The 19,587-nt window shown below is 46.0% G+C and overlaps 1 protein-coding gene across 4 annotated transcripts in view; it reads left to right on the top strand.

The window, feature by feature from the left end:
* LOC148672176 (metastasis-associated protein MTA1-like) overlaps positions 1–19,587 on the top strand; it is a 45,538-nt gene that overhangs the window by 16,177 nt on the left and 9,774 nt on the right. For all 4 annotated transcript variants that reach the window (XM_088627630.1, XM_088627629.1, XM_088627628.1 and 1 more), the window contains 17 exons: positions 441–508; positions 2,840–2,933; positions 6,015–6,141; positions 6,724–6,787; positions 7,750–7,867; positions 9,271–9,373; positions 10,008–10,107; positions 10,536–10,724; positions 11,732–11,806; positions 12,729–12,787; positions 14,189–14,304; positions 14,704–14,855; positions 15,327–15,513; positions 16,302–16,391; positions 16,827–16,985; positions 17,999–18,034; positions 18,997–19,028. In XM_088627630.1, the coding sequence (XP_088483756.1) occupies positions 441–508; positions 2,840–2,933; positions 6,015–6,141; positions 6,724–6,787; positions 7,750–7,867; positions 9,271–9,373; positions 10,008–10,107; positions 10,536–10,724; positions 11,732–11,806; positions 12,729–12,787; positions 14,189–14,304; positions 14,704–14,855; positions 15,327–15,513; positions 16,302–16,391; positions 16,827–16,985; positions 17,999–18,034; positions 18,997–19,028 (1,769 nt within the window). The remainder of the gene's footprint in view (positions 1–440; positions 509–2,839; positions 2,934–6,014; positions 6,142–6,723; positions 6,788–7,749; positions 7,868–9,270; positions 9,374–10,007; positions 10,108–10,535; positions 10,725–11,731; positions 11,807–12,728; positions 12,788–14,188; positions 14,305–14,703; positions 14,856–15,326; positions 15,514–16,301; positions 16,392–16,826; positions 16,986–17,998; positions 18,035–18,996; positions 19,029–19,587) is intronic.

Below are 19,587 nucleotides of genomic sequence, written 5' to 3'. Positions count from 1 at the left end.
TGTCGGGTGTCTGAAGAGCCGGAGAGTCTTGCCTCACCTGGAAGAGAGAGAGAGCTTGTTGAGCCACATGCTTGCACACTTGTGTCCAGCTTGCCCTGCAGGGAAATCCCTCCCTCGCACCGGCCTGGCAGGGCCGCTGTCCAGGGAACAGGGAATGCCCTGTGAGAGCAGAGGCACTCCGGAGAGCTGTGTAGCACCGCCTGGGGGAACACCAGCGGCAGCAGGTCACGGGACAAGCAAGCCCAGACCTGGAGGCAGCGACGACTGTAGGGCTCAGCCCGCTGACTTCCTGCAGGAATTCCGAACGAATCCATAAATACTCGTACTTTTACCTGCCCGTCTTTCAGTTGAGCTGTCGGTCTGTCTACTTCGGCTTAGTGAAGTGAAAGGAAAGAAAGAATACATTGCAGTAACCAGCTTCTTTTTTATTTTTTTTGCAGATTATGTTTACTTTGAAAACTCTTCAAGCAATCCGTATTCTGTGAGACGAATAGAAGAGCTGAACAAGGTACCTTTTTCGAACTGGACAAATCTAAAAATGTCTTCACTGCAGGGAACTATGTTTTTGTGGGGAGGGATAACTCTTCAAAGAAGAGTCAACGGATCTTGCAATAGATGGACTGTACTTGGGTTTATTGTTCATATTTTGGGATCTGTCATGGCTGGACTAAAATGTGGATTTGCCATCGTAAATTATGCATGGCAAGTGGCTCTTGTGATGTGGTTGATACCTGTTAATTATGTAGTAAAGGGAGCTGTTGAAACACCATGGATGGTCAGTCACGCAGCCCTGCTTTGCGGAAAGCCAGATGGCAGTCCTGTAAATGGAAATGCAGGGCTCACTTTTTTTGTACAAGGAAAGCCAAACTGCTAATGTTCAGATGGAAACACTGGTGTTATCTGAAGCAGGGGTGACCTGCCCTATTCCTGCAAAGCTACAATCCGGATGATTTCATAGATGTCCGGTTTAGAATAAAACCCCACTGTGACCATAAGTGTGTAATTTGTAAATTAACCTGCAGGTCTTTCATAATAGTCAAATACAGTGCGTTCAGACTACCTTAAACAAACACTCGCTTAAAAATGAGTTTTCCCCACGTCTTTATAAACTGATGGTGTTAGAGCAGAGATTGTTGTACTCTTAATAATTTGTGTGGTCGTAAAGTTAAATTCTTAACTCTCTGCCTGGATGCTCTGTAGTGCATTTCAGAATGGCAGGTTTCAGGGTTGATAAGATCACTTTATTGGTCATCTACAATTTCTTGCATTAGGAATTTCTTTTCGCAGACCCCAGCTTGCTCTCCATGAGACACACAGACAGGGAGAGAAGGTTGGGGTCAGAGCACAGGGTCAGCCATTTATACAGTACCCCTGGAGCAGTCATTATTTACTATTAATTATACAGCTATGGTTGGAAGGTTGCTGGTTCGTATTCCACGCCCGGCAGAGCGATACGAGCTGGCAACCTTCCAGCCACAGACGCAGATCTACTGTTAGTATGATAGTTATTGCATTAATCCCTACAGGAAAGTGCTGCGATACTGAATGCCATAGCTGTATAAATTAATAGTAAATAATGACTGAGCCTGGAAACATTCAGTTGATGGGAGACATACTTTTTGCCTTAAACATTCATTCTCTCTCCGAGCAAGAGCCTTGCACCATCTCTGATGAAGTCCTTGTGGGTCACTGTCAAATGAGGGTGACGGATACTGACAGGAGTGTGTCCTTGGAGTTGCACATCCCTCTTGTGGCTAATGTGGCATTTATTTTATTATTTTTCATGCTTAATTGATTGAAAGGAGCCAGTAAATACTGGAGCTCATCAGGACCTGGAATAACCACCACCACTGTGAATGTTGGGATCTTTAGGTCAGCTTTACATGTAAATGTAGACACTCTCATTTGTGTTGTTTTTATTTGCATATTACAAGTTAGCATGCTTATTATAACAAAAACCTTTATTTCTAAAGTGCCTTTCATCAAATAATTTCAGAACACTAGACCGTAGAATCATTATAATGAGAACAAATCTGTAGGAAAAGCACTTGACGCTCTGAAACGATCAAGTGTCAAGGATCGATTGGAAAACGGACTTGGAATTCCTAATTCTATGGGGAAAAGTGTTCCACTGCGTTCTGCGAGACCAATGGCAGAGGGCCAGGAGGTGCAGCTCTTGAGCTGCACTCTGAACTTGGTACAGTCTATACAGAGTGGACCTCCTGGATCCCTGCTCTGCATCTAGTCAATTCACAGCAAATCCACCCAGTGCTGAATAATATCATCACATTTTCAGATGGGATTTTGGGAGATTAAGTTGATTTATCAACCCCGATTGCTGGATGATCTTCTGCAACTTGCCCTGACTTTGAGAGCAAATGAATTTATTTGCTTGCAAATCCATGTGTACCGGCAAAAGAAGCTGTAGGACAAGTCTAAACTGATGTCATCCTGCACCGTCTACCCTTATCATTTGCTGTGCATGCAGAATTCCGAGCTAGGAAACATAAAGGACAACAGAATTGCTCCTTTTACTTGTGCTCACATTACAATTTAGGGTTTTAAATATTCAATACGGCAAGCAGGGTCAGAATAAGGTAATGACCTCATGTTCGGAAACCTTGAAATATTAGGAAAATTACTGAACTGCACTTGAGTGACGTTGCAGCAAGTGGATTTTTTTTTTTCCTGATGCCAATATTAGCTTGTTTTTGTGTTCCAGTAAATTGGCTACGTTTGACTCCTCCTCTGTGCGGAAATGAATTTGAATTCATATGTGCCGTTTCTCATGTGTCTTTGTCATGCCTGGTAACCGGCTTGCTCCTCTTCCTGTTCTCAGACTGCCAATGGAAATGTGGAGGCCAAAGTGGTGTGTTTCTACAGACGGAGGGACATCCCCAGCAACCTCATCGCTCTGGCCGACAAACATGCGAGTGAGTGCTCCCTTGTGGAGGGTGGTGTGCTTCCTGAAAGGGGCTTTCATTTCAGCTTTGCTAGGGGGGTCCGTGTGGTTCAAAGGGGTCAGCAGAACCTGCAGGACTGCACCTTTTCAGGCTAGTTTTTTGGCATTGGTCTTTCATGCTAACTGATATCTTGGTTGGCAGAATGTCCGCCAGTCTTTCCCCTCACAAACCCGCAGCAGTGACCAAGTTTGAGAAGTGCTGTGCTTCTGAAGACGTGATAGGGTATGTTTATTACATTTAGATTGGCGTGTGTTCAGTGTTGGTCACTGCTGGTTCTTGGCATTGCTTTGACTTAATGGCAGTGTTGTTATGCACTGCAAAGTCACCTTACCTGGTAAGTAAAAATAAGCTCGCTGGAAAATATTGTGGTCGGGCAAATTAAAAATGAAAATGAAAAAGGTCCAAAGAATCTTAAGCATTCGGTTCACCTCATGTAGGAAGAAAAATCAGGAAATGATGACTTCTTTGGTGGTCATTTTTGTGCTCTTGTAAGTGTTGAGTAGGGGAGCATGGTTAATTGTACAATGGAACAGAAACAAAACTGAGGAGAATACGTTCCTGTTTTGAGCAAGTTGTTTCAGTTTTTTCCAGTTATTTTCTTTCCTCCTTAATCTTCAGGATGGCTCATCACTCTTGACAATTTTTGTGTGACATGAAAACATTGCATGCATTCCCCCGGTGCCTTAGACTTTCTTTGTTGTATGCTATAATTTGTTTAAAGGCCACATGGGGAACTATGCTGAAATTGAAGCAGTCTCCTGCTTTGCTGTTTGGACTGCCTGTTCCTTGGATAGAAATTGTCCTGTTGGAAAGACCTGTACCAGCAAACACTTTCCTGGCCTGATAACTCTCTCTGAACTGTGTCTCCTGTTGACCATGCAAACCGTAAGATACCTGCACCTCATTTTTACTTTAGAGCAACCCTTCAAGGTGCATTAGGATGTGTACTGTTATCACATGCCATGATTGAAAATGAGAGATGGGTATATCTCCTGGGCTACAGAGGTCCAAGGGGCTGTCTTCTGGTGGCAGCGAAGACCCACTGTGCTGGGTCTGCTGGAGCCTCTGGTGTTTACTTGAAAGCGTCTTCTCTCCCGGCACCAGGAGAGCACCAGTGAGGGAAATCGCTTCCCAGAACATCTGTCTGCTGTCTGCGCTCGGCCACGCTGTCTTAATGGGTGGCCTTTCTGTTTGTGGTGGGGGTTGCTGGCTGGTGGTGGAGTAAGCAAACTGTGGGAGTTGAACTCTGTTCGGCTCGGGTCCGAGTCTGGACTGTTGTTCGAGCTGTGAAATCCCCTGTTTAGCATGACCTGTGCAGCTCGCTGGACTTTCTACCCTCCAGAGCTGGTACGGAGTGAATAGAGGACATTTGTGTAACTATCATTGCTTCCACATTCAGGTGATATAATAATATTTATTTCTTTTTTAATCCTAACATAAAACTATGGATTAAAGAGTCTTTGTTTGGATAATAGAGACTGATGCAGGTGGAGTAGTTTTATTACAGCAGTTTTCTGTTAACTCAAAGTCACAGCAGTCCATGCTCGTCTCCTGCCTCACTTTATTTCTCAGCAAAATGCAGAACATATTAAGGCTTAGAGCTCTGAGAGCTGTACTTCATCCCGGCCTGGCATTTTAAAACGGTACTGCGAAATCTAGTTGCGTTCACGTCGGAACAGCGCGAGCTCTCTCCCTCGGCGATGTTAACAGGAGCGGATCGACAGGCCGAGCGCTGTAGGGCCCGCGGTGAAGCCGGGCTCCCGTGTGCTGTGTCAATGAGAGGAAAGTCCGTGACTTCACGGCTGGCACACAGGGGAGCCTCTTCCTCCACAGGCTCTCCCCCTTCCCCTCCCTCTCCTGCCGGCTCCTGCTTCCTCTCCTGCGCTGCCTTTGTCTTGGCGCGCGGCCAAGCCGCGATGACACAATTCACAGTCATGTGACTTTTTGCCAGCTATGTAATCAACTCTATTTCCTGCTTCACTTAGCAACAACAACACAAGGTTACTATGGACCTCCAGGCAGCCATGTTAGGCTCCTGGATAGGGTGAATCTGCGGGCGGGCATCCTGCTGATGCTTTTTTTTTTAACACTTTATCGGAAGGCGCTTGCCTTGATATTCCTGCACAAGCTTCAGGTTGCCTATGAGAGAAATAAAATTCACTTTTATAAGCTGGTGTAGCATAGTTGAAAATGATAGTAATACTAATGGGAATAAACATTAGATGGAGACCTTTTGTGTAGACCTCTGTCTTAGACTAGGGTTACTTATCTCTGGTCTTTGAGAGCTGCTTGTCCCACTTGTGATCTTTTTTTAAAAAAAAATGGTTTCGAAATTTCTGGCTCATGACTGTGCATAGGGGAGAATGAGGGAGACTCCTTTAACCCCACCCACCACTCCTCTTTTAACACGTCCCAGGCAGCACAGCCTTGTGTGATCGGAGGAGGAGTGTGCCTTTCTCGGTGATTTTAGGGATCTCCAGCTGCACACGCCTGCTGAGACCCCTGGCCAGCTAGTAACGTTCTGTCCTCGGGAGCAGTAGTTGTCTGCCGCTGGTTGGGAGATCCTGGTCACATTTGGCTTGTAACATGACCCAGGCTCGAACCCGTGATCATGATCTCAGCCTGTGCTAAGCCAAGGAGCCTTAAGGATTGTGAACACTCATCATTTTTAATTACCGTGTTCGGATAAGTAAATTAAGTACCCCTGCTGCTCGTGATACTCAACACTTATCCCTACCTTGTGTGTTTAAGAAGACGGGCAGAAGGAAGGTTGGGTATATGCAGGCCAAAAATACACTCCTGGAGTGCTTGGGTTCCAGACTTTTACCTTTCAATTAACACCTGGCTTTGGACTTTAAAAAATTGTGTTTTTTTTAAAACTTCAAGTAATTACCTCCATTGTGTAATCAGGGTCTCATTTGCCACAGATACCCCAAGCCCTGTGGTGCTGTAAGAAAGGAATTGCCCGTCCCACCTTGAGGTTACCCAGTACAGTTGACTTTCTGTGGTCTCTCCCCTCACCCTCGGCGCCGCCCGTTGGGTTAATTGCAGAGGAGCTGGAAGAGGAGATGGAAGGCGAGAGCCTGCAGCAGCTGACCGAGAAGCAGAGGCACCAGCTGAAGCACAGAGAGCTCTTTCTGTCCCGGCAACTGGAGTCCCTTCCGGCCACACACATCCGGTGAGAGCGGACCTCCACGCCAGCCCAGATCTCTCTGCTTTTGTTTTCCAAAGCTGCGGCAAAGATCTCAGACCCTCGGAAAATCCCAGCCCATGCCTGGCCACTAAGAGACAGGTTTTTCTGAAAGCTTCTTAGTTTCTGAGCAAAATATTTTGCTTCTTTTTTTTTTAACTTGATCTAAACAGTTAAATCTTTGAAAGAGCTGGTGCAGCTCTTTCAAAGAGTAATAAAATTGGACTAGACTTATAAAATTGTTAAGCCTTGTTTTTGTTATTACCTGGTCTTTATTTGGAGTGGATTAAATTATATTCTGAATTACACTGCTTTGAGTGCTTTTCATTGGATGTAACCCAAGTACAGTTACCCTGATTTGTGATCAAGGTCTGATTGTTTTTTAATAGCCACTGCTAAATTTCTGTTTTACTTGGATGCTTTGTTGCATGAGAGTAGAACTTCATTTTGTGAAAAAATGGAATATCATCAATCTCCTGATTTTAAAAGAATAGGAAAGAAAAATACTATGCAGAACTTGCATCCATTTTTTATATTCCTTGTGGTTCTTTGTTTTGCTTTTCTGCTTAGGGGAAAGTGCTGTGTAACCCTTCTCAATGAGACAGAGGCTCTGTTTTCCTATCTGGAAAAAGAGGTAAGATTGAAATCTAAACCACCCCGCTCTCAGAACTGGAGAACGGTCTCACTTCTTTTCCCCTCCAGCTCTCGGCCTGTTGAGCAAGACCAATTGTTTGTATTCTCATGACATTTTATTTTAACATTGGGCAGAAGAGCGATGAAGGTGCTTCTTCGGCTCAGTTTGCAGAGAAAAGCAGGCTTCCCGGTTTTGAACAGGGGGCATCTTAAAAAAAATGCGAGAGAGAATTTGGGCTCAAAAGAAAAAAAGACCAAAGTGGCATCAGAATGGAAATGCCCGTGTGAGGAGTGAGAGCCGTCTCTGGGGTCTCTGTTCAGCCTCGGCGAGCTGTAAATGGAAGAGGCCATCCACTCACAATGGGTATTCCACTTATCCAGAAGGCTGCTCCGTCTCCCATGACGATGTGCCGGCTCAGCAGCTAAACAGCTAGCTGCGCGGATCCCCGCGTGTACCTGTTGCGTGCGTTGGCGCTGCTATTTTTAGCGCGCTGGAAACTATCAGGACCCCCGAGACGGCATTCCCTGTCAGACGGCTTTTTTTTTTTTTTTTTTTTTGCTCGAGGAGAAACCTCAGCCCAGCCCCTCCTTTTACGCTCGGAGCTGCTTTTGTAACTCTTGCGAGCAGAAGTTGTCTTGGGTTCCTGAGGCTCTTGGCGCCGTGTTTCACTCGCAGCTCAGATATCAGGAGGGGCTGGGCACATTCCTGGGGAGAAAAAAAACACCCTTTTGTGTGCGCTCAGCCGGTTTCAGTGAAGATCCGCGCCATCTCGGGGTTTTCGGAGTTCGTTTCTGGAATGTAGGCCGCCTTCGTCTTCGCAGACTGTTTAATAGGCTGTCAGGAGGAAGAAGGAAGCGGCGTGCCCTGTTGTAGGATGGGGGATGTTGAGAACGTGACGTACAGCCAGTGTCATGGTAGCTTCCCCTCACAGGTCCTGTTGCTCATTCAGCTTTCGTCCCCAGGATTGTTTCTTCTACTGCCTCGTGTACGACCCTCAGCAAAAGACACTCCTTGCAGACAAGGGGGAAATCCGAGTCGGACCCAGGTTTCAGGCTGATATTACGGATCTGCTGAATGAAGGTAGGTACAGGCAGATCCCCCCCCCGTCATATAGAGATTACATTCTTTTCACTGGATTGTAAATGACTGCCGTCTCAAAGTACAGCAAACTAGATTTAGTTGCCTAATAACACCATCTCTCTGCTTTTGCTGACTCGTCACTTCTGAAAGGCGCACCATCTATTCTGTCTGCACTCTGATGCAAAGGAGTAACAAGACATTGCAGCATGTCGGCCGATTCTGTGTGCAGTCCAGTCCAGTCCCCCCTGCAGCAGCACTGAAGCTGCTAAGAAAATGGAGGCTTTTCCACTGTTTGTGGAAATGTTCTCGTCTCTTCTGGCTTTATTTTTAGAGCTTTCTAGATAACTTTTATACCAGACCAAAAAGGAGAACTGAGCAACTTTCAGTCGCTTTAAATCTGACCCTGGGTTGCAGGTAATTAGTAATTCCTTACATTTATATTGCGCTTTTCTGGACACTCCACTCAAAGCGCTTTACAGTTATTGAGGATTCATCTCCACCACCAGTGTGCAGCCCAACCTAGGTGATGCGACGGCAGCCATAGAGCACTAGTACTCTCCCCACACACCAGCTCTCAGTGGGGAGGAGAGCAGAGTGATGAAGCCAATTCAGAGAGGGGGATTATTAGGAGGCCATGATGGGTAAAGCCCAGGACACCAAGATTACACGTACCCTACTGTTTTCAAAGAAATGCAGTGGGATTTTTAACAAACTTGGAGAGTCAGGACCTTGGTTTCATGCTTCCACTGAATGACGGGGTCTCTTTTTACAGCATAGTGTGCCCATCACTATACTGGGGCATTAGGACCCACACAGACTGTAGGGGGAGCGCCCCCTACTGGCCAAACTAACACCACTTCCAGCAGCAGCCTTAGTGTTTCCCAGGAGGTCTCCCGTCCAGATACTGACCAGGCTCACACCTGCTGAGCTTCAGTGGGCTGCATGCTGTGAGCTGCAGGGCGATATAGCCGCTGGCTATATCAGTTTATATGCTGGCTGGTGTTCACAAACGCCCTGCTTCCCCTGTGTTTTCACAGTCGAGGTTTTCTTTTGCTCCGAGTGTAGTAGGGAGGCCTGTGGAACGTGAACGCTGTGCCCCTGTGTGTCATGGGGTTCACTGCTCGGCACCCAGCACTCAGTCCACGTCACACAGATTGTTGCTCTGCTGGAAGGGATCGTCGAGCTCGCGGTGTGCAAACAAGCAAGTGCTTGGAGGAGAACAGGACGTGCTTGTACCGTTGGAGGGTCTTGCCTGTGAAGTCCTTATAGGTTAACCACTTTGCCATGGCAGTCTATAAACAGAAGTAATGTCAGTTGAGCATTGTGGTGGAAGCAGGAAAAAAAACTGGAAAGCATCTATTATTAATAATTATTTAAAAAAAAACGCCTTTTTGTTGTTTCAGGGGAGGAAGATGGCAGAGACCAGGCCGAGTTAGAAACAAAAATCTGGGAACCCGAGAGCCCTCTTACAGATAAACAGATTGACCAGTTTCTGGTAATTGCACGGTAAGCGCTCAGATGAGCTGTAACATTTGAAAAGGGAAGAATTTATTGATAACTGGTTTCTTGGTGCGGTTTGTGCTCAATTTACACGGCAGTTTGGCTTGAGCTCTCTGATGTTGCTTGGGGATCACTTAAGGACAGGAGTCTTCATGGATTCTCAAAACAGATTCACGTCAGGACTTTGACTGGGGCCAGTTAAGGCCGTTCAATTAATTATTCTTAAGCTCCTCCAGTGTAGCTTTGGATCACCGTCCTACTGAAAGGTGAATTTTTGCCCCGGTTTCAGGCGATGCTGAAGTGGGATTTGCTCTAAGAATTGCTGGTACTTTTCTCCATCTATGTTCACATTAGTCTTCACAAGCTTTCTTGCCCCTGCTCATCAGCAGCAGACCTGTAATATAATGTTGACGCCATCATGGTTGACAGTGGGGATGATGTTAACTGAGTGATGCTCTGCGCTGGGTTTCTTTGATGCTTGGTATTCAGCAGTGACAGAGCCTGGGCGTGCGCCACGTGACCTTGGGTGACAACCCCTTTGTCTTCAGCCGCAGGCCACCCAATCAGGGCTCGATTTCCAGGCTCCTCTGAGCCAGCCCTAAACTTCCACCCTCTCCTTCTCTCTCTCTCGGTGCCACAGCTCTGTGGGTACGTTCGCCCGTGCTTTGGACTGCAGCAGCTCGATCCGACAGCCCAGCCTTCACATGAGCGCGGCCGCCGCCTCTCGGGACATCACCCTGGTAAGCCCAGCCCAGCCCAGCCCAGTAACATCCTGTCGGCCCTGGGACAGCTCGGCTGCTCTTGAGGCCTTTTAAGTTTCAGATAACTTTCAGCCTCCTGATTGACTTCATGACAGCTCCCAGGAGTTCACCTTGACCTTTTCTCCTGTTTCCTCTCCCTTAATGGCCTCTCGTCTGGCAGACCTATTAGTCTGGCAGTGGTGCTGAAGGGTAGAGATAATGGCTCTTGGCTGTCAGACACGAGACTCATTTAAACCAAATTAGGTGGAACAGACTTTGGTCTTTCCTCGGTTTGTTTATAAAATAAGTTTACAGTGTGTATAAGAGGGCTTTCTCTACGTTCCCTGGTATTTAGTGTATTATTGAAACAGCCCTGAGCCTCCTATCGGTCATGAAACCACGAGCCTCTTCTCTTCTCGCCCTCGCAGTTCCACGCCATGGACACGCTGCACCGGACCGGCTACGACATGTCGCGGGCCATCACGGCTCTGGTGCCGCAGGGCGGGCCGGTCCTGTGCCGGGACGAGATGGAGGAGTGGTCCGCCTCCGAGGCCAACCTCTTCGAAGAGGCGCTGGAGAAATATGGCAAGGACTTTGCCGACATCAGGCAGGACTTTGTACGTTGCGTAGTCGCGGTGCGCTTCCCCCTTGCAGAAGCCGCTCGGGGACGGAAATCCGACTGCCGTTCTGTAGTGGTCTGACCTGTTCGGGGGGCCGGGGTTGAATGAGCCGCAAGCTCTCCTACAGGCGGTGCCAGAACAGCTGAAAAGCCAAAGCTCGTATTCAGTGTCTTGGTTGGTGCACGCTGTACTCATAAATTCAAATGTCCTGCATCTGCACTGGCTTACTTACAGGAGCTTGCAGTTGCAGAACCTGAAGTGCTTCAAGCCCTTGCATAGGGGCAGCCTGTGTGGAGAGTCCCGTCTTCAGCGAAGCCGAGCTCCGTTTCCTCGGTGCTGTGACGGGACTGTGCCCGCAGGACTATGCTTCCAGGAGCTTCCTGGAAAGACCTTGTGAGCTGCCTTACAGTGCGTCCTTGCATGGCTGTTGTCTGATCAACTGACTGCTTCCAGAGCAAAGGTTCCTGCTGAGTACAAATGATTAGGCTCCTCTCAGCTCGTGGGGTTCATGAGCAGTGAGTACGCGTGTGTTCAGAGTACACGTGCATCGTTGTGTGCATGAATCAAGACAGCAGTTCAGTGTCATTTTACTGCTTGTCCCTGTGCTAGCCCGTTCTTAGTGTGATTTTGATCTACTGGAAGCTTTTACTAATTCGTGGCTGAGCTGTTCTGACTGTGCGGATTCAGAAGAATGGGCCGTTTATCACCAAACGTGAAGCACAGCTCTCGCATTCAGATTCACTTTTGATTTCTTAGTTTTGCGGTAAAGCAGAGCTCATGAAAATACATTGTTTATGTGAAGGTAGTGAAATGCGTGTGCTTTTAATTGCCAATTACAGTTCAGATCATTTGTTAAAAATGAAATTTTCACTGTCCGCCAACAAGTCGCATGTATTTCATTACAGTGACTTCAGTTAAACGTTCTATAAAAGTTTCTGTATTGCTCTTCCCTGTTCACATGACTAATATATCCATGAACCGATCCTAATTCATTTTGTTTACAGCTTCCTTGGAAATCCTTGACCAGTATTATAGAGTATTACTACATGTGGAAGACCACAGACAGATACGTTCAACAGGTAGGTGTTTGTTCCTTTACCCTATGCTCAAAGTTAAATTCTCTGATCTGGTAGGTAATGGCATAAGAATATATCCTACGATCATCTAGAAAGAGACCCATTCACGAGGCTTCCAGGTGGCTCAAAGCCCAGGCGAAGGCTAAGCTCTTTGATCGTGGATTCGAGCCTGGATCAGGTCAATAGCCGACTGTAGCTGGGATTCCCCCAGTGGCGGCTCACAGTTGGCCTATGAAGGTAGAGTGTTCAAAGTCATTCAGGGCTCTGTCAGCGCCACTGTAGTCTCCTGGGTGCTTGCAGACAAGGGGTACTATAGGTAAAGGCTGTGCCTCTCCTCCAGTCGGCACTGAGACTCCTGCAGGGGCTCACGCTGCCCGTGATGTGTTGAGTGGATGCTGCACATTGGTGGTGGTGGAGGGGATCCCCATTGCTTGTAAAGCGCTTTGAGTGGAGTGTCCAGAAAAGCGCTATATAAATGTAAGCTATTATTATTATTATTATTATTATTGAGTGGCTTGAAGATGTGGGGCATCAGAGGGGTCTGCCTGCGCATCCTCATTCTCCCCTCCGTGAGGTCATGGGGTTCCTAAACAATGCACAATTTTTACAACCAAGAAACCGGCGAGCCTTAATTTTGCATAAAAAAAGAAGCCAGTCGGAGCCCGTTAAAACCCAGGAGTGTTGGCTGGTTAACATTAAAGGCAGGACAGATTTCCTAAATGCACGATTAGAATTTCTAGCACCTCTCCATTCCTTGTAACCTATTTCATTTGAAGCTTAATCAATAATTGATCAATAATCAATCATGATAAACATACTCAGAGGCTTAAGGCACGTCTCTGTGGCCTGTCGGTAATATAATTTGCATACCAAGAAACGCAAGAAACCCTGACTGGTGGGTCATGTGTTCTTTATCCTTCTTCAGAAACGTCTAAAGGCAGCAGAAGCAGAGAGCCGACTTAAGCAAGTTTACATCCCAAACTAGTAAGTTGGTTTTTTCTTTTTTTTCCGTAAAGATTTATTTGAAACTTTAAAGATGTTTAGCCTTTTGTTTGACTGTTTAAGTACTAACGACGTAATGGTATAAGCAGCACCACCTTCTAGCCGATCTCCCCAGATCTCGGGAGTTAAGCAAGGCTGGGCCTGCTCAGTACTGGGATGGGAGACCTCCACGGAAATCTAGGTTGCTGCTGCAGCTGGTGTTGGTGGACCTGTAGGTGGCGCTCTTCCTTCTGGGCTAGAGTTTCCAGGCCCATACCCCAATATGTTGACTGTAGACGTTGTGCCATCCTTCGGATGAGACCCTAAAATGGAGTCCTGGCTGCTGGGTCAGTAAAGATCTCATGGCACACTTTGTAAGATTAGTGGTATTAACCCCAATGGCATGGCTGATGCTCACTCTGTGCTTGTTTAGTCTGGCCTACTGAAAGATCACGCTTGACTCAGATTGCACAGTCCATTTCTGTATGTAAAGCCCTTTGGGATCCTTTGTGATGAAAAGCACTGTATGTAAGGAATTATAATCACCGGGAAAAACTGGTTGTTCATGCAAATTCATGGGGCCCAATGCAAACATGCTGCCTGGTTCTGGGTTTGTAATTAGGGTGCAGATGTCAATTTTCCCTTTAAATCGCTTTTTGGGGGGTAAATGCCATTTTTAAAGATCAGGAGAATGATCCTATCAAGTGTTCAATGGAGTCTACATTGCTTTGCATTGCAGTAGATGAATTGTCCTATGATATGAAGCTCATGAGGTTTAGGTTTCCAAGTAAATGATGCTGCATTGGTTGGATCAGATACCCACATTGATGGAAAAGAATGGCTGGGCACTGGAATTGGACCTACAGCCAGAATTGTCTGTCCATTATTGTTACAGCTAGAAATGGGAAACTAACGTCCTCGATCATCTGCGAATTTGCAGTTACTGATCTGTAATGCATCATGGTGTTGGATAATAAGTGGCTTGCAAAACTTTTTTTGGACATTTTCCAAGTTTCCTGCCTTTTATATTTGTGCAATGTGACAGGAAAAAAGTTCTTATCTTAAGTCCCTGAATGTCAAATAATACAAAATAGGCTGCTACATGTTAAAAAGCCATTGATTTGGTCATATTTTCAAATAGCATGGATTACCACCTTTAAGTGCACATGAAGTAGGTATGACATACCTTTCTGATGAGCTTCCCCTGTTCAGGTGAACTCCATCAGTGCAGACTGTGCTAACTCTCATGCATCTTGGGGGGCAGTTTTTGCTTTTTCAAACTGAGGAAGTTAAGGACTGAAAATATTTCTTGCTATTTTGCAATAAACATATTTTATTGTTGCTTTCGTGTTTGATGGTGGAAGGATGGAGACTGAAGTTTTTGTTCCCCTTGTGTTTATGAAGCAATAAGCCCAACCCCAACCAGATCAACGTGAACAACGCCAAGACGGGCCTGGTCAATGGATCCAGCTCCCAGGGTCCGAGTGGAAATGCTGGCTGGGCGTGCGAGAGCTGTTACTGTGAGTACACAGCCACCCTGCGTGTACTGTTCATGGCGTTTCTGGTGTTGTGATGTCTTTTTTTCAAGTCATTCCAAGGAACAGCATCCTTGTTTGTTTTACTGCACGAGGTTAAACTCAGTCAAGATGTGCAAACAATGAGGAAGTCTTCACTGAGCCCCTGTAGGGTTGCCAACTATTAATGCAGGTTTGTATGAAAACAGCTGGTCTTGACCACTGTGCTGACAAAAACACAGCTCAGGTCTCTTCTTCCACTGTACAGATGAAAAATGACATCGCAGGACGAAGAGGTTTTGCTGGAAAATGTAATATTTCTATAGTTCTGGGTCCTGTATGTTTTTTTCGCATATAGATAATTGCAGAATTGTGGTATAAAATTGTGCCTCTCTGTACCTTCAGCCATCCAGTGTTATCAGTGGTATTCCTGGGGTCCACCCAACATGCAGTGCCGTCTGTGTGCCATCTGCTGGAGCTACTGGAAGAAGTATGGTGGCCTAAAGATGCCCACAAGGCTAGAAGGAGAGAGACCAGGCCCCGCCAGAAACAGTATGGTTAGTGAGAGGTGGATCTGCGTTTCTTAACCTGCCTTTCTCCAGTCTCAAGTCCAGGAAAGATTTACATCCAGTAGAATTGTACATTTTCACCAAGCAAGTGATTGTTGTTGATTCCTGTACTTAAAAAAGAGAGTTTTGCCTTTGAAATAGAATGGTGGAAGGAAATGCTTTGAATTTCTGAGGTAGTTTTTGCACACCGCTGTAGGTCTATTTCCTATCTACTGGTTGAAATTGTGGTACGAAGTTTCTTTCCTCCAGCCCAGGTTGTATTCTGCATGCGTATGTATGAAAGCAAATCTGCCAAATTTGGTGACTTGAAATTTAAAATGTTACACTTTGCATCTTGGTGAATCATTCGAGATCACACTTTAGAAAGTAAAACAGTGCAGAAAGGGGACCAGGGTGAAGAGATGTGGGGAAACCTACAGGAAGTGATGTCATCTCACGGAGGATTGTGGGTATTCACAGGCTCCCTTCAGTTATTGGGTGAAGAACGCCAACCCCAAGTACACCCTGAAGACCAAACAGGCCTTCTACCTGCAGACCGCGAAGCTGACCAGACTCGCCCGCTACCTCTGTCGGGCGCTGCTACAGCCAAGGAGAGCCGCTCGCCGGCCGTTCGTGCCCATCAACAGCGCCGCCATCAAAGCGGAGTGTGAGTAGGTCACGCGCGCTCCCAGGAAAGAGTTCCCCGTCTCCCACAGCGCACGGCTCCAGCCTGGCCGACGGGGGGCTGGTTCCAAACCAGTTGACAGCCTGCAGGGGAGGAGACCTTTAATTGCGGCTGCCTGCCAGGGGTCACTGTTTTGCTTGTCAAATTATAACATGTGACCATCGCTGCCTTGTTGTTCATCCAGCCCACGCTGGGGGTGCACCGCTGGTGGTGTTGATCCCTGGTTGTTTGGAAATCAGCCCGGTTTACGTTCATCTCCTGAAAGTTTTAACACTTTGGATCCTCTGTAGGTTGTTTCCCTTTGTTCGTTGCAAAGTGCCAGCAGTCCCAGAAGGCACAGTGTCAATAGTGAACTTCTCGGAGAGGGTTGCAACCCATGATGGTCTGTTTTTTTTTTTCCCCCCCAAATAATATCGGGTTCCATCCAGAAACTATCCTTATCCTGCCCAGGTTGATGTTAAATTCAGCTATCTCCATCGGCATTTTTCCTTGAAGTGATCCAGATTCCAGTCCTATCTGGTTTCTGCATGTAGTGGTGTTTTTATGGGGGAAAGATTTGCATACCTTTCAGAGATCCATGTAAATGCAAAATTAAAAAAAAAGTGGAAATTGAGAAATTTAAAAAAAGTAAAGCTATTGGTGACACCTAGTGGAACTGCATACGTGTTTTGAAATGTCCTGGAAGACATTATAGCATTGATCTTTTTTTTTTGTGAGAAGGCAGTTCTTGTTTTTAGGTTGTTCTTTATCCTCTTTAATTACAAAAACAGGCACGGCGAGACTACCCGAAGCAGAAAAACAAATCGTCAAGTTGAAGCCAGCGACGCGCAAGCCCCTGGAAGTGATCGTCAAGTACCTGGGTCAGTGAGTCACTCTCTCCATGTTCTCAAAGCAGGAACAGCAGAACTGCAGTCCAGAAAGTGTGACGTTGCTGATGCCCAAAAAGATGTTTTTCGTCGCTTAAGTCAGGGAAACAGAAACGTGATCGTAGAGCAGGATTTATTTGACAGGTACAGCCTGATGTCCACAAGCTTCAGTAGTGGTTTGCTTAGAAATGTTGAATCTGTGCAGAGTGAATACCCAGGTGATACATGCTGATGTATCTGCATCTGCTTTTATTGCATGCTCGATGCTTTGAAATTTGCCTCATAATTGGGGCCAATTATGTCACTCCACGTCTTAACCAAGGTTGTTTTGGTTTCATTACTCCCTCCGACTGACCTGGGTGTCATTAAGCAGAGACGTTGCCTGTGCACGTGCCTGACCGAGTCCTCGCTCCTCGCGTTCTCCTGCAGAGCTGCACCCCTACGTGAAGCCCGAGCCGGTGAAGCCTGCCGTCAGCCTGGGGTCGCACCCTGGGAGCACCAGCGTGGCCAAGGTGGCGCCGGTCATCAACCACGGCTCCACTACCATCCTGGGGAAACGCAGCTACGAGCAACACAATGGCGTGGAAGGTCAGTGCGCCCCCTGTGGGTTGTTCTGGGGAAGAAAGCAGTCAGTGATTGCTGGCACTGGCGAGGACAATCGCAAGTAGTGATGGGACTCCTAGGTGTCCTGAGAACGCCTGGAAAGGGTATGTTGTAACTTTGTTGCCACTATGGTCCCATCGGAGTGGCTAACACTAGGAGGCTGTGATCTGGTGCCAGCTGTTAAAGCAGGGGACTTGTGAAGTTAGTTGACCTGTAGGGATGTTATTTATGTGAAAACTGGGGGATGTTCAGCAATTATGTTTTGTATTGTTCCCTGCTAAGCATGTAATTATAACAAAGTCTGGAGCACCTGCAAAGCGGGCCAGAAGGACCACAGCCCTGTCGACAATGACCACGACATTCCAGGTGTCCACCCTGCAGATAGATGTGTGTGTGAAAGCCATGCAGGAGACGCATGAAGGCTGTGCTGAGCTGACGTTGCCCTCTGGTGGTGCTGGAGGCAAACTCCAGTTTGCATGTTTCAAACGCCAAGTTTGACTGGGAAATGGTGACTGGTGCACTCAAGGAGGACACGCAGCCTAGTGATGCTGCAGTAGATCACAGAGGCCATGAGATGTTAAGCGCTGAAGAAGCTAAGAGTGGATCAGGAACTACTACTGAGGAGCCAAGACTAGACTGATGGTCTCTCAAGTTTTAGTAACTGCGAGACTGTGAATATTGCACGTCTAAGGATTACACAGTTACTGAAAATGGATGGATGGCCAATAGCTGTCTTAAAAAAAAAAAAAAAACACCCAGTGGATATGCTTATTAAAATTGAGTTTCCATTTCATAAGCTTGTTCCTATTTACCAAAGACGTTCAGCATTCAGCCATAATGCAGAATGGCTTTGAAGCACATGTGATCCAGTTCGCCCAGCTGTAGCGTAGTGACATGTGGGGTGTCCCAGTGTCCTGTTCCCTGCCATCCGGTACTCCCAATCGCAGATGAACTACCGGTCTCCAATATGGCCTGATCCTCTTTTTTTATGTTGTCAGGTAATGTGAAGAAACGGTTGCTGATGCCTTCGCGAGGTAAGGATTTGATGCCTTTTTTGTTATAAGTGAAAAATTCTAACACTATAAAGTTAACAAAATGCAAAGACAACCCAGAGGAATGAAAATCTGTGTGTAATCGTCTTGCTATCAACTTATTCATATGCACATAATCAACTCCTTTTTGAGTTGTAACTAGGTGTAACTTAAATCAAATTTAAACTTGTACTCTTAGAAGGCTTTATCACTAGATTATTCTCGTACATGTACTGCAGGATTGTTACCTCTTCAGTGCCAGTACTGTGTATTTAATACAGACCGCTTTCCTCAGCCTGAGACATCTGTTTCTTTATTGGTAAACACTTGACATAAATATTCACTAAAGAAATCAGCCATTTCCCTTTCGGTAATGACTTCAGCTTTATACATTACCATGATGTGTAGTTCATCTCTTTAAAATGTTCCTTGTAAATTGCCTTTTACTCAGATTTACATAACACACAGATTAACACTGAAAAGTCTGCCAGCTGTCCATTGCTTAGCTCCTTCATACAGCTATTGATGATGCCCCAGGGGGGTGAGAGGCAACTGCCTTGTGGGTCAGTGATGATGCCTGTCAATTAATTAAGACGCAAGCTTCAGATTCTCGAGCGGGGTTGCAAAAGACCAGGCTCAATGTACACACTGTGGATTGTCTCTCACGTCTCGGTCACTTTAAAAGAGGAAGTGTGGTCCGTGATCTTGGAAAGGGATTATTGCTTCGATTGAATTCTCAGATCGGCACCAACCTTTACGTTTTCCTGTTTTGCGGAACCTAGTAACATGAAGAGTCTGACGATTGTTACATATGTATCCATTATATAGAAGAGAAATCCAATTCCATTTTATTGAATAAAAAGGGGTTTATTCCATGTTTCGTAGCTAGGAAAGTAACATTTATGAGCATTTTATTTTTTATTTTTAATGTTGGTGTGTGTAAGTATATATTTTTTTCTTTTTAGGTCTGCCAAATCACAGTCAAGTAAGACAAATTGTAAGTATGGACAAACAAAACAAAACATCACAAAACTGAGTCACTGGGTCCTGAAAATCACAGCGAACCATACCACTGAGTTACTGCCTGTAACTCTGAGCAAGCGGCTAACCCTACTCCTTCTGGTTGAGGTCATTTAAGAAGTCAAGAATATGTCAACCAGGAATATGTAGATCTTTTAGAATTCTGTAAAAACTCTCTTCACGTACAAAGAGCCTTTCCAGACAGTGCCTGTGCGGCACATGTAGCTCTGTTCTGCCCTGTCCTGGGAACTGGTCCCAGTCGCTCATGGGCTGGGACAGGTAGACAAGGAAAAGCTCAAGGCTCTCTTATGTAATAAGTGTTACCCTCACTCACTCTGGGACAGTTGGTTGTTTTATTTTTACTCACATTTGCACTAAGTATGCTTGTAAGTGCACATTTTTGGGTTGTGGTTTTTGTTATATTCTTTGATTATTTTACACCTGTGATGTATAACGTAGCAGTTTCCACTTTTGCAGTACTGAAACTAAAATGTACTTGGAATAAAGCACTTGGGGTTTTGTGTGGGGATGAAGAC

The sequence above is a fragment of the Lepisosteus platostomus genome, chromosome 4 (assembly GCF_059453375.1).
Source record: "Lepisosteus platostomus isolate fLepPlt1 chromosome 4, fLepPlt1.hap1, whole genome shotgun sequence".
Taxonomy (NCBI): domain Eukaryota; kingdom Metazoa; phylum Chordata; class Actinopteri; order Semionotiformes; family Lepisosteidae; genus Lepisosteus; species Lepisosteus platostomus.
Note: the sequence above shows the minus strand (reverse complement) of the source record. Positions and strands in the feature narration are given on the sequence as shown.